The following is a 13,080-nucleotide window of genomic DNA, read 5'->3' as shown; positions in this document are numbered from 1 at the left end:
AAAAGCCATAATGTTATGCATAGAGGTGTTTTCCCCTCTATAAAGGAATACATCACTTTTATAATCATACCTCATTTTCTGCATGAAGATCTATCTCCCCTGCACATTGCATAGAGCTAAAAAAGCTGCTGAACTTTTCATTTATTTGGTCAACCATCTTTTTCAAAGGGTTCAGCCATCTTTCCTTAACCTAAAAACAAAAGACTGGTCATAACAGAAGTGGCAGGAAAGATTCCATCATCAATAGTACACAATATGCCAGAACAAAGTATTCAATATATTACTAATTAATAGTGGTCTTAATTACTTACCTACTGCACAGTGGTCAGAAACTACAGATGTATCCAGGCTCTGAATTGCCTATTTCAAATTAATTCATTCATCAATATTGCTCCATGGAAAGTAAATGTAGGTCATGTTGCCTTGCATCATGTTAGATTCTGCACATTCACATCACAACTTGGTAATCTTCATGGGCGTCAACGGATATCATCATCAGGCTAACTTATTTATAAGTGGCCACTAGGAGGTGAAACTGCCATCCCATCTCTCTTTAGACGTATTGATGTACACAAAGCCATACTGCTCAAAGCCATTCTGTTCAGTTGGCTGCCGTTATTTCCAATCCTCCCACTACCTAGGATGAAGGCTAGGATTGCCACATTATGGCTGTTCTACATTAATTTTGGAATCAATGGCTTTGCGATCAATCCGTAAAAGATCTTCAGAAGAGTCAGGCTTTAACAGCTTGGCTTTAGGAGGCAAGCTGAAATGCTTGGGTAGATAATTATAATTTACCTTATTTAGTTCTCTTTAACCTTTATTTAATAAGGAGCACGGTGGTTCATGTTGTTAGGACGGTGAGTTGGAGATTACCAAGTCTGTGTTCAAGACCCAAGTGCTACCATAGGGCAGGGTGCGCGCTCATCTTTCATTCCAGCTCCTTCCAGGGACATGAAAGGAACTCCCAACTGGGCAGCCACTGGGAAACGGTGATGTCATTGGCTAATTCTTTCAACCTGCACAACTATCTATCTATCTATCTATCTATCTATCTATCTATCTATCTATCTATCTATCTATCTATCTATCTATCTATCTATCTACCTACCTACCTACCTACCTACCTACCTACCTACCTACCTACCTATCTGGATTTATTTATTTGGATTTATATGGCTGCCCACCTACTACAGCAACATGGTGGTCTAGAGATAGAGTTCTTGCTTCACAATCAAGAGGCTGTGAGTCTGACCCTAGGTAGCGGCAGATATTTCTCTCTCTGGGTGAAATGAGTAATTGTCTACTGAAACTCCACATAGATATCAGGAAGGGCATCCAGTCAGTAAACGCTTGAGCTCCATTCAGTTGCCCAGACTCTACCTCGATGCAAGAGATTACAAAGTCTTCAAAGAAAAAAAAATGGCCGCACACTTACCTCTAGGCAAGTTACAATTTTTTCCTGTATGTCTTTATATTTATTTGTTTATGAATTCAATTTATATAGCCACCTGTCTTACTAAAAGCCATTCGGAGAGGCACACAACAAACAACACAATTTTACAGCCAATGATAATTTATGCTGCATTTTACAATATAATTCCTTAATGGATATTTATTTCAGGACAAAATGAATAGTGAAAGTAATAACAGTAATACCTGTGAAATATTTCGCCTATACCTGACCAGTTCCTTTTTCTTTTCCTCCAGTTCTGCTGTCATCTGTGCTATTTCTTTAACTCTTTTATTATACTCTTCAACAACCTGGGAAGAAAAGGCTGCTTTGGTTAAAAGGCTTTATCATTTGAATGAACAATGCAGAACATTAACTATCCACATCTGAAGTAAAAATACTGATTATTTTTTCACACACCAAGATTATATTAAATTTGGTAGCTTGTTTGCATCTTATTATCTCAAGCAAGAAGAATCCAAGGCTGTGTCTTATAAGCGTATAGCTGTACCTAACATTGACTTGTATGTTAAAAATAGGATCCGATCTGATCAAACACAACATGGTTGCAGCAATGGTTTTTTGAGTTAAAAGAAATGTATGGTTCAAAAGTTAACTTCTGCCCCCCATTACTTTAGTTCTCTACAGTATATTATAACCGAGTACTGTTTGTTTTCTTCAATTGTGGAAAAGTATCTATTATTCAAATATGATTGGGGGAAGGTACTGCGTAGAGGTAACTTCCTTTAAAGTGAAACTGGTATCTAGTAAATTTAGTTCTTTTTTCCTCATTTCCTATCCTGTTTTTTCTTCTTCATTGTTAAAAGAACAGCAGCACAGAATATATACGACCTTGAACAAATTATTTAAAATTCTAATGGTATTTACCCCACATTATTCCTGCTACTTAGCTGCTGCCGCTGAAGACAGTGATTATTAATTTCTACATAATGCACATAATATACTATTATGTAATACTGGGAGTACATACTGAAGCATTGAGGCCTGTGAAACATGAAGCTTTCGTTTTCTCCTCATTCAGCAGAGCATCAATTTCATCCACTGTATTTGGAAGGTCCGTGAATGCCTAAAAAGATTACATTACATTTGTGTAAAATAAAATAATTATGCTTTCTGCACAAGCATCTTTTATGTTTAGTAAGCTCCTTTATGCCTGCATAGCCTTTTTGCTAGCAAGGCCCAAGCTGCTCGCTTCTAGTTTGTATCTCCCTGTCTTGATACAGATAACCATTTATAAACATGGGATGGCAGAAGGGAACAATTGTGATAGACTTTCACTACTCATTTCAAGCAAAAAAAGGGGAGCAGACACTGATTTATTGTAGCATTCCATTACCAAAGTCCAACTTCAAGCTTCTTCTATTGCTTGAAGTGGAAAGGGGGATTGTTCAAATAATTGTGCAATGATACAATCAATACAGCTTTAGCAACATACTATTATCCAGTTGCAAAGAAAGTTGTGGTGCTTCTTTCCATGTTCTTCAGAAAATAAAGGAACATAGTAGTAAGCATGATAAGTGACACTGTAAATTTCTGATAAGCTATTGATTATACAACTTATAAGTTATATGTTATGCAGATAGCTAGATGTTTTTGGACTCCTGCTGCATATACAAAAATACAATTACTCAATGGAATCATGATTAATAGAAAAATAAAAAGGCATTATTTTGCAATAATGCCTACAATATTTCAAGGTAGTAGACAAGGAATAAAATGAATTATAACATCTTTCTTTGCCCAAAATCTAAGTGTATGGTTCCAGTGGCCAATCCTTATTCAGGATAAGGAAAGAGAAATATTTATGCATTATGTTAGATTTTTCTCTTCATTCTTAAGTCAGTCACGCTAGCTTATTAAAACCTAGTTATCTACTGGAGGCTCTGTGGACAACAAGTGCAAGGATATGAGTGCAATTTGAAGAAATACTAATGGAGAATGATGTTTTAGAAAACTTTTGAAGCCCAATAGTATTACATTCTGGCATAAAATGGGTTTTTTAATTGGATTTTACATGGGGTTTTATATTATATTATGTATTTTATATTTTAACTTTATAGGCCATATCGAATAAGTTTTTTAAATAGTGATTTTATTGTCGTGTATTGTACTGTTTTTAGCTGGCTGTTCACCGCCCTGAGCCCTTCGGGAGAAGGGCGGTATAAAAATTAAATAATAATAATAATAATAATAATAATAATAATAATAATAATAATAATAATAATAATAATAATAATATGATGTCTCCTTGACTTTTCAATCAGACGAGAGCATAAAATTATTGAATTGATAACTGGAAACATTCATGAATTTGAAAAACAGCCTCAAGTAGCCTTTGTGACCTAGAGATATTATGAGGTAATCTACAAACAGTGGAATTCCTTTGGATTAACTGTGTTTAATAAGAGAAAGTTTGTCTTTGAAAATTGTGCCAAAATGAAATTTCAAAATACTGTAAACCAACTATCAGCCAAATGCTGAAGATCTACCTAGTCAGTACTTCTGGGGCTTCATGGGCTTTTAATTAATCTGAACACAATCCACAATGCTAGTCTTAATGTTTAAAATCCTATACAACGTATGACCACAATTGAGCCCAAAATTTTCACTGCTAAGCAAGACAATTTTTAAGTAAATTGTGCCCTGTTTGATGGCATTTTTGCTAGTTGTTAAGGGAATCACTGCAGTTGTTAAATGAATCATGCGGTTCTTAAGCAATCTGACTTACTCCATTGACTTTGTTTGTCGGAAGCCGGATAGAAAGATTACAAATGGTGATCACATGACCCTGGGACAGTGCAACTGTCCTAAATACATGCCTGTTGCTAAGCATCCGAATTTTGATCATGTGACCTGGGATACTACAATGGACGTAAGTATGAAAAACAATCATAAATCACCTTTTTCAATGCTATTATAATTTCAAATAGTCACTAAACAAATGGTTATAAGTCAAGGGCTATCTGTACAGCTCACTCTGTGAATCTATCTATGAATGAATCTTTTGAGGGTTTCTTGGTATTCTTGACATCTAAAGTAAGACCAACTAAAAAAGGCATTCTTAAGTGTAGGCCTTCTAGTGCTTATAGAATCTTATTTAATTTTTCAGCCTTTTACGTTCCACTGTGTCTAATACAGTTGTTTTAATTGTTTTATTCTGATGTCTCACTGATGTCAGGGCAATTTTGCATTTTGAGCTTTCTCAGGAAAAGGGGTGAAGAATATTCTGCATATGTATCTTTGTGTGAATCTGTATGTATAATCTTTTTACTGTGACATTTACCTTGTAGACAGCTTCTGGAAGGTTTTGATCTATACCAAGGTTGCAAACTCTTTTAGCGATGCTCAGTAAACTTTTACACTTTGCTAAAAGAGAATTCTTCTTTACGTCCAGGTCAGAAATTTGTTGCTGAAATAAATAGAAGAGATTAAAACAAAAGGCTAAAACTGTGGAAGCTTTACTGGCTTCAGGAAAATCCAGTCAAACATTTATCTGAGTTAAGCTTTCAGAATGTGCAATACACTGATTGATACAAGTTCAGCAGTAATATATAATGGCTGTCATGTCAGTTTGTTATCTATTTGATAAGTCTAGCAGTCATGGATGACAAGCACTTGACAAGCTATAATACCTGTGATATAAGATAAAATTTGATAAAATGGCTCATCAACTCATATAGATTTAATTCCAACTATTCTTCAACTATAGAAATTACAGATGAAGTTGCCTCAAGCCAAGGCAGTCTATTTGCTCACTTAGCCCAACATTTATGTATTGGCAGTGGTTCTCTGGGGTCAATCTTGTTTGCCTCGACAGATTACATGCCAGTGGTACTTTTTAAGATGCCCCATTTTCTTCTAGGAAGAGATGGACCACAAAAACATCTAAAAGCTGGGTGAAGAATTTTCTTGAATCTGACAGATAAAATCATTTGAAACTGCTAGGAGCTGGATTCCAACTGGGCATGCCTACTTAACACAAATGAATCACAGTATTATTCAGTTAGTTGGAAAAATTTAGATCCTATAACTCCTTAATGCAGTAGACAGAATCCTTGGGTCTACCTGGTCACCTAATTATTAGATCCATGTCACTTCCTGGTTTATTTTTATTCATTATTTACTAAATTTATATGCCATCCATCTTACTGATAAGACACCTCTGGGCAGCTTAATAAATAGTAAAAAGATAAATATAAAAATAATTAAAATTAAGAAGAGTTGCATGAAAATTAAAACCAAATTAAAGAGGACCAACTGAATAGGGACGAAGTCTTCTTATCCACCAACCATCTCCAGTGAAAAATTCCATTGGGGTCCCAAGCCAACCAACTAAATCGGGTTTAAAATGTTCAGATGTATCCAGTAAAAATACAATCTAAATTTTCTGCTTCTTACTACTTAGTTTTTGATTGTTTGCTAACTCACATATAGCTTTCAAAACAGATATTTTTTTGTCTAGGATATGTTTTATGAAAAACCAATATGGAAAACTATACAGCATTCAATATTTCAAAAACAGATCAATACCATATGATTTTTTCAGTCTACAGTGAGATAATGATAATGATAAATAACTTATTATTAAACCAACTTTTGGCACCTTTTAAGATCATAGTCTTACACGCATACACATACAGGAAATACCCAATTTCATTAACTTCAAATCCTCTTTTGGACTTTTTGCATAAAACCCCAAAATGAACATACGATTTGTAGTTTTTATGATTACAAAGGATAGATTATAGAAAGGAGTTAAGTTGTTAATCATAGAGCAAGAGGTAAATTTGGAATTATACTTTTAATTGCTTGAAGATCAGAGGCTACTAATGTATATCTTGTTTCTTTTCTGTTTTTCTTTTACTTTTTATTTAATAGAAAACTGTACTATCTAAGCTAAAACAAGCAGGCAAATTAATGCAAATTTTGTTTTTCTTTTTAATTCAGGAGCTAGAAAACTCTACTTCACATTTAAAAGACGAGGATTATTTGCTTGGCAATGATATATATGAAAAAGATACTGGGATTTTAATGGTGCAAGTCAGTAGTGTAATGCAATTGCAAAATTGCTAATACAACTTTAAAAAAGGTCTCACAAGGTCTCACTTGAGGCACAAGTGACCAGACTCAAATTATCGCATTTTGGACACATGCAAAGACTTAACTTTCTTGAAAAGTCTATAATGCTAGCTAAGGTGAAAGGAAAGCGAAATGCAGGACAACCAGAATCAAGGATCAGTTACATTGGTGATGGATGAACCTCTGAAAGACTTCAAGGGTCAGGTTGGAGACAAATTATTTGCGAACAGGTCTATGTGGTTGCTAAGAGTTGGCACTGATTTACTGGCACCCAACCAAAATCAAATCCTCATAAGTCACTGAGGATTTTATTTTATTTTTGCCACATAAATCAGATGTTCCCCTGAGTATCTTGCCAGATTCTGGATACCACATTCAAAGGATATGCAAATAAGCTAGTATACATGAGACGATAAAAATAAGACAGTCTACTCAAAAGAAAAATAAATTCATGAAGAAATTTTATCATTGCCATGTGACTGATGTACACTTCAAATACCAAGCAGCTATCTTCCAGATGTGCTCTCTGCCTGCACAGAGCAAAAGTCTTGATTAAACGGCTTATAAACGGTTGTGTTGTAAACGGCTTATAAATAGCTGTGTTGTAAATGTTGTACCTTGATGAACGTATCTTTTCTTTTATGTACACTGAGAGCATATGCACCAAGACAAATTCCTTGTGTGTCCAATCACACTTGGCCAATAAAAATTCTATTCTATTCTATTCTATTCTATTCTATTCTATTCTATTCTATTCTATTCTATTCTATTCTATTCTATTCTATTCTTATATTAGAAGCAGTCAGACTTGAATATTAGTTCTTAACAATACAAACAATTCAACAGAACTAATATCCTGAAAGAGTTTTGAGTTCTAGTGCTGATGATGGTCTTCATATGGCTGGTATGTTCTAACTCTGGGTTTCATGAATCAAGAAAATAGTGACAGAATTTCATAATATAAATGTAGTATAGATAGAAACCCTTTAGTGGCAAAAGACAATAGTTCAGCTTTTTACCAAAAGGTAAATTAATAAACCAATATTAGTTTATCTATTATCAGGCCAATCTATTTGAATCGATCCAAATCTATTATGAAGATCTACCAGAAAAAAACAATTTAAATATTAAAAAAGCCTCTAGATGACAATGCCAAACAATTTATTTCAAGCTCAGTTTAGGTTAGTATAGATGTAAACTAAACTTTATTTAACACTATTGTACATTAATAAATTGTAACCAGGATCCTTTTCCATATATAAAGTGAAAAAACTGAAGTAGATGTCTTGAATTTTAATCTAGTAGTTGTGTCCCCAAATAACTGGGTACCTATGCTTTGCTAAAATCACAGTATGATCTTGGATTATTCTCATTTACTAAATTTTATATATAGTATTCAGGGATGGGTTCTAAATTTTTTTACTCGATTCTGTGGGTGTGGCTGGGGGGGAGAGATGACTGAGTGGGAGTGGCCAACTTGACGTTACTCATGCACTCAGTCACATAATTCCCCACCAAACCACACTCACTGAAATGGTGGCAAAAAAAATTGGGACTTTTTGACATTTTTTTTTTGATGCTACGGCCCTATATCCAGGACGGGACGCAGTGGGGTGACAGTGGTCATCTCGGCTTTCCCTCCGTTGCCGTTCCTGGCCGAAAAGTGCCGCTTCTCCCTCTGACGGGCCTTCCCCATGGTTGTAGCCGGAGCGGGCAGGCCAGGGGTGATGGCAATGGCAGAGTCTGGCACTCGGGGAGGGCAAGGTTAGCATGCTCCCAGCCGTGCCCTGCGTGGCCTCCGCCAACTCAGCTGCAGCCCAGATGAGCCAAGGAACTGAAAGAAGCCTCCTGCGTGTTGAACCCCCCTCCCAGCCTTTGCCTGCGCCTCCGCGCTGTTTTCAGGTGCCCAGCTTACTGTCACAGCTGCAACCGTGGCAGCTTCGGGAGACGCTGGTGGCACGGAGGCGCAGGTGAAGGCTGGGAGGAAGTTGCAACACGTGGGGGGCCAAACCTGCTCCCCTTCGCCTCCCCACACTTGTTTACTCGTCTGTCGAGCTACACGGAGATTCTGGCCACCTTCCTCATCCATCGTTCCTGAGCAAACGCTTCCGTCCTCGGCTGTTGCAAAGAAGCGGCAGCTCCGGCTGTGCCACACCTGCTTCATTCTCTTTGAGAGCAGCTTTGCAAAGCTGCTCTCAAAGAGAACTAAGCGGGCGTGGCACTCCCGGAGGTGCCGCTTCTTCGCAACAGCCGAGGACCTCTTCCACTTGGAGCTCCAAACTGCAGGGGGGGGGGCCTGCAACACTGGCAGCTTCGGGGGGCTCCTTCCTTCAGTGGTTCATTTTCTTTTACTTCGTCTAGGCGGCTATGCCAACTTTCTCCTTAAAGGCTGCTCTGTGCTTTTTGATCTTTCTCGGGTGTGGAGAAAAGCGACCCTGTGAAAGGACCGAGCCTGCTGGTGAACTTGGAAGCCGAGAGGCTTCTTTTCCATCCAGCTGCTGGCGCATGGCGCCGAAAAGACCTCTGGTCACTGCCGTCATCTTCGCGCATGCACAGCTTTCTTCTCACTGGCTGAAGGACTTTTCGGTGCCCTGTGGCCAGGCAGCTGAGAGGCTTCTTTGCCAGCCAGACGCTTCCCAGCTCCAGTCAGCTTACTGTTCAATGGACACGTTGGGTGGGCGAACAAGCAGCGACCAGCGAACCAGTTCGGAGGCGTGGCCAGGCTGCCCTTACTACCGGTTCGGAGAACTAGTCCCTAAAGTTACTACCTATTCGGTAGAACCGGGCAGAACCAGTAGGAACTCACCACTGATAGTATTCCCAAGTATGGAAATCACAAAGAATTTTGACTTATGGTACTTAAAGATAAAATGTGACTTTTCTGTATAGCAGAAAATCATGTTTTCCTATGAATTTGGAGTAATAACATAGGGAAATAAAACATCATCCTATTTTACAAAGGCCCAATACTCTTACACCAACTTTCAAAATAGTACAATAATATATAAATAATCCTTAGCTGTAAGTTTATAAATGAGATTCATTAGTCTGAAAAAAAATGAGTCGCATTTTTGTGTATCTGATCCAAGCACAGGTAACATAAAGAACATATGGGAATCCCATAAATCAGGGGTCCCCAATTTTTGGACCTCAGTGACCACCAGGTTCATAATTTTAAATCCTGTGGACCGCTAATACAAATCCAGCGCGCTGCTTGCTGAAGCACCTGGACTCCCAGTGACGGGATGGGGTCCTTCAGGCATTCTCCCTCCCCTCTCTTTCTCTCTCTCCCCCCCACTTTCTCTCTCATCTCTTTCTCTCTCTCTCTGCCCAATCACTCTCTCTCATTGTGAATCTCTGATTCTCTTTATTCTGTCTCTCTCTCTCTCTCTTTCTTCCTCTGATTCTCTCTTTCAGTCTCTCTCTTTTTCATTGTCTCTTTCTCTCTCTCTTTCTCATTCTGATTCTCTGATTCTCTTTCATTCTCTCGCTCTCCGTCTCTTCTTTCATCTCTCTCCTTTCTCACTTGTCTTTCTCTCTCTCCCCCTTTCTCATCTCCCTCCCCCTTTCTCTCATTCTCACTCTTTCATCTCTCTCACCTTTCTCTCTCATCTCTTTCTCTCCCTCTTTCTCATCTGTCCCACACTCTCATTCTCTCTACCCTTTCATTCTCTCTTTCTCTCTCCACCTCATCTCTCTCCCACTTTCTCTCATTCTATCTCCCACTTTCTCTCTCTCATTTTCTCTTTCTCTCCTTCCCCCTTTCTCTCTCTCATCTCTTTCTCTCTACCCCTCTTTCTCATCCCTCTCTTTCATTCTCTCTCTGTCTCTTTCTCTCTCTCTCATTCTCTTTCTGTCTCTCCTCTCATGGGCCAGCCAGTGTCTTGGGGCTGAGAGGAAGTCAAGCATCTCCCCAAGAAACTGAGGTGCACAAACAAGGGCCAGAAGAAATGAGATTCAGCAAGCGATGAAGGGCAGGGGATGAATTCTCCATCCCCCGCCCTTCTCTTCTCAGGCCAGGCGATGAGTGACTGGGAAGGGAGGGGGAGGAGCGGGGACAGCCACCGGTGAGTTCAGCCGACAGGAAGCTACAGCAGGGGGAAGAAAAAGCCCGGGGTTGCTGCCACCCATTGCTTCGGCCCACCTGCAGCGCCACCTCCACCTTGCACCATTACAATTACATTCCAGCTGGCGAGGGCTGCGCTACAAAGTTGCAAGTTACACAAACATCCCTCTATGGTGGAGATTTACAGCCCCACCATGAGTTGCCTGGCTAGTCCCATATTCCGGAGCTCTAGTCACAGGACTGGCCATTGCTCATCCCGGAGCAGCTCCTCCACCCGGTGTACCACTGACCATCAAAATTCTCACCTCTAGGTGAGATGGGCCGCAGATTAGTTTTATAAACAAACAAATAAATAATCATAAATAACTGAAATGCTATTTAACTCACATTTCAGTTTCCCATCATAGTTATGTTACTCAGATCATAAGCATAATCCTGACATTTTCTTCCACAGCAAGAACATGGGGCTATTCACCCTGGGTTAGGGTACTGAAAAATAAAACTATGGTTCCCAATAAGCATGATATCAACAGTGTACAGAAAAAAAACAGTATTGATATGTTCTTAAAATAAAAACTGTGGTATCTATTCTGAATACTGTTTTGTAGAATTTTTGTCCAAAACATGAAACAATACCAGCAAAAGTTAATCTATGGAAGAAAGAGAATTAACAAATTATTCTAAAAAAAACCCCACACTGTCATATCCAAAAGGCAATACTGCCATTCTCTAATGATCAAATGGGGAAACAATTCCTATCATCCTGGATGAAGCAGAAGCATGCATTGCTGCAGATTCATTGAGAGAATACGCAATGAATAAATGAGAATTTATGACCTAAAGTGCCACACTGAAAACCAGAGGTAGGAGGGCATCACATAATATTCATGTGATACTTTTACATCATGTGCATGATAGCATGCACTTTTCAAAAAAATTCTGGGTTGACAAATATGCAGAAGGCATGTATGCAGCATTTGATTCCCACAAAAATACTAACAGTGCTGATGATGTTACCTACTTTGGGTAACGAAACATCTGCAAGAAAACAACCAACCTCAGAGAGCACCAAGGACCTCTCATTTCAACCCTGAGCTACAAATATTCTTCTCTACTAATTAAAAATACTATCATAATACAAGTCATGTTAAAAGCTGTGGAATTTCAGACAAACTTAAATCTAATTGCTGCTATCCATCTTACCTTAATCCATAATTCTGGAGGTAGAAGGATAAAAAAATTTTAGGAAGCAAAGGAATCCTTTATAGGAATTGTTTTTATGTTCATTATTTTGCCCATACAAAGGAAAGGCTAACCTAGTATTATCTAGGAATTATAATCTATGTGAACAACCCTCTTATAAATAACTACACATACATTAGGCATATTTGCACGTTCATTTGTCAAGTAGCAAAATGGAAGGCTTACATCCATAGCTCGTAGGTGTATAGTTGCAGCTCTATATTCAGCATCAAGTCTGCTCTTGTGAAAAGTAGCTATTGTGTTCTCTAGCATCAAGTTTGTTTTGTCTTCATTAAGGACCATACAACTCTGCAAAAAATAAAGCAATAGAAAAGTTTGCAAATGTTTCAAGCTTTGAAAATTTAGATACTCCGATTATATTACTCCACTTCATATAAAATTTGATCCAATGTGGTGTTATCTATATTAGGTATTCATGACTGTCTATTGTCTAGAATCTACCACATCACTGAAACAAACATAACTCTTACTTTTTTTCTTTTCTCAACTGAAATTGTTTGTCCCACTTAACGCTTCTTTAAAAGTAAAACTTTCTCCCCCTCAGGAATGCATCTGAGTACTCATCAAGCAAAATGTTTTCCTCCATAATCAATGACCTACAAATTAAAGAATGTTTTTCATTTTCCAATCCCAGCCCACAATTATACTTGCCAAGGACAAGAATGCAAATAACAGAAAAAGGAGAATGAGCTCCAGAAAGGAAACTTCCAGAAAGAATATTCAGGGAGTTTGAGGTATTCATTTTTTGGTCTTTGAGTCAGTGACTCCTATCGACTTCCTGGACTAGAAGAACTATTCTATCCAATGATATATGTTGCATTAGGAAGAGAGCAGCTGAGGTTATAAAGTCTGTTGTTCATTAAAAAAAATCAATAAACTTTTAAGAAGTTTGAAAGGCAGGAAGGCTCATTATCTCTGCAACAATCTACCCTGCAAATTGTAAGGGAGAGCCATAGATTATTTGTAGAGTACATTCTATGTGTGTTGAATTTCCAGCTCCTCCAGGCAAGGCTGCAAAAACCTGCAATTACGGAGAATGCCTGACAGAAAGCAGTACCAATATTGGGTTAAATGGTTTGGCTCATTAGGATATAGAATAATCGCCTCCAGAAGTTGTGGATGCTCCAACACTGGAAGTTTTAAAGAAGATACTGGACAACCATTTGTCTGAAATGGTATAGGATTTCTTGCCTGAGCA

At 38.2% G+C, this 13,080-nt stretch overlaps 1 protein-coding gene across 2 annotated transcripts in view; it reads right to left on the bottom strand.

Annotated features, from left to right (window-relative positions):
* SMC5 (structural maintenance of chromosomes 5) overlaps positions 1 to 13,080 on the bottom strand; it is a 47,016-nt gene that overhangs the window by 8,168 nt on the left and 25,768 nt on the right. For both annotated transcript variants that reach the window (XM_058165595.1, XM_058165596.1), the window contains 5 exons: positions 12,048 to 12,170; positions 4,758 to 4,883; positions 2,445 to 2,540; positions 1,660 to 1,764; positions 71 to 190 (listed from right to left, as the gene is read on the bottom strand). In XM_058165595.1, coding sequence (XP_058021578.1) covers positions 71 to 190; positions 1,660 to 1,764; positions 2,445 to 2,540; positions 4,758 to 4,883; positions 12,048 to 12,170 — 570 coding nt within the window. The remainder of the gene's footprint in view (positions 1 to 70; positions 191 to 1,659; positions 1,765 to 2,444; positions 2,541 to 4,757; positions 4,884 to 12,047; positions 12,171 to 13,080) is intronic.

This window comes from Ahaetulla prasina, chromosome 2 (genome assembly GCF_028640845.1).
Source record: "Ahaetulla prasina isolate Xishuangbanna chromosome 2, ASM2864084v1, whole genome shotgun sequence".
NCBI classification, from domain to species: domain Eukaryota; kingdom Metazoa; phylum Chordata; class Lepidosauria; order Squamata; family Colubridae; genus Ahaetulla; species Ahaetulla prasina.
Note: the sequence above shows the minus strand (reverse complement) of the source record. Positions and strands in the feature narration are given on the sequence as shown.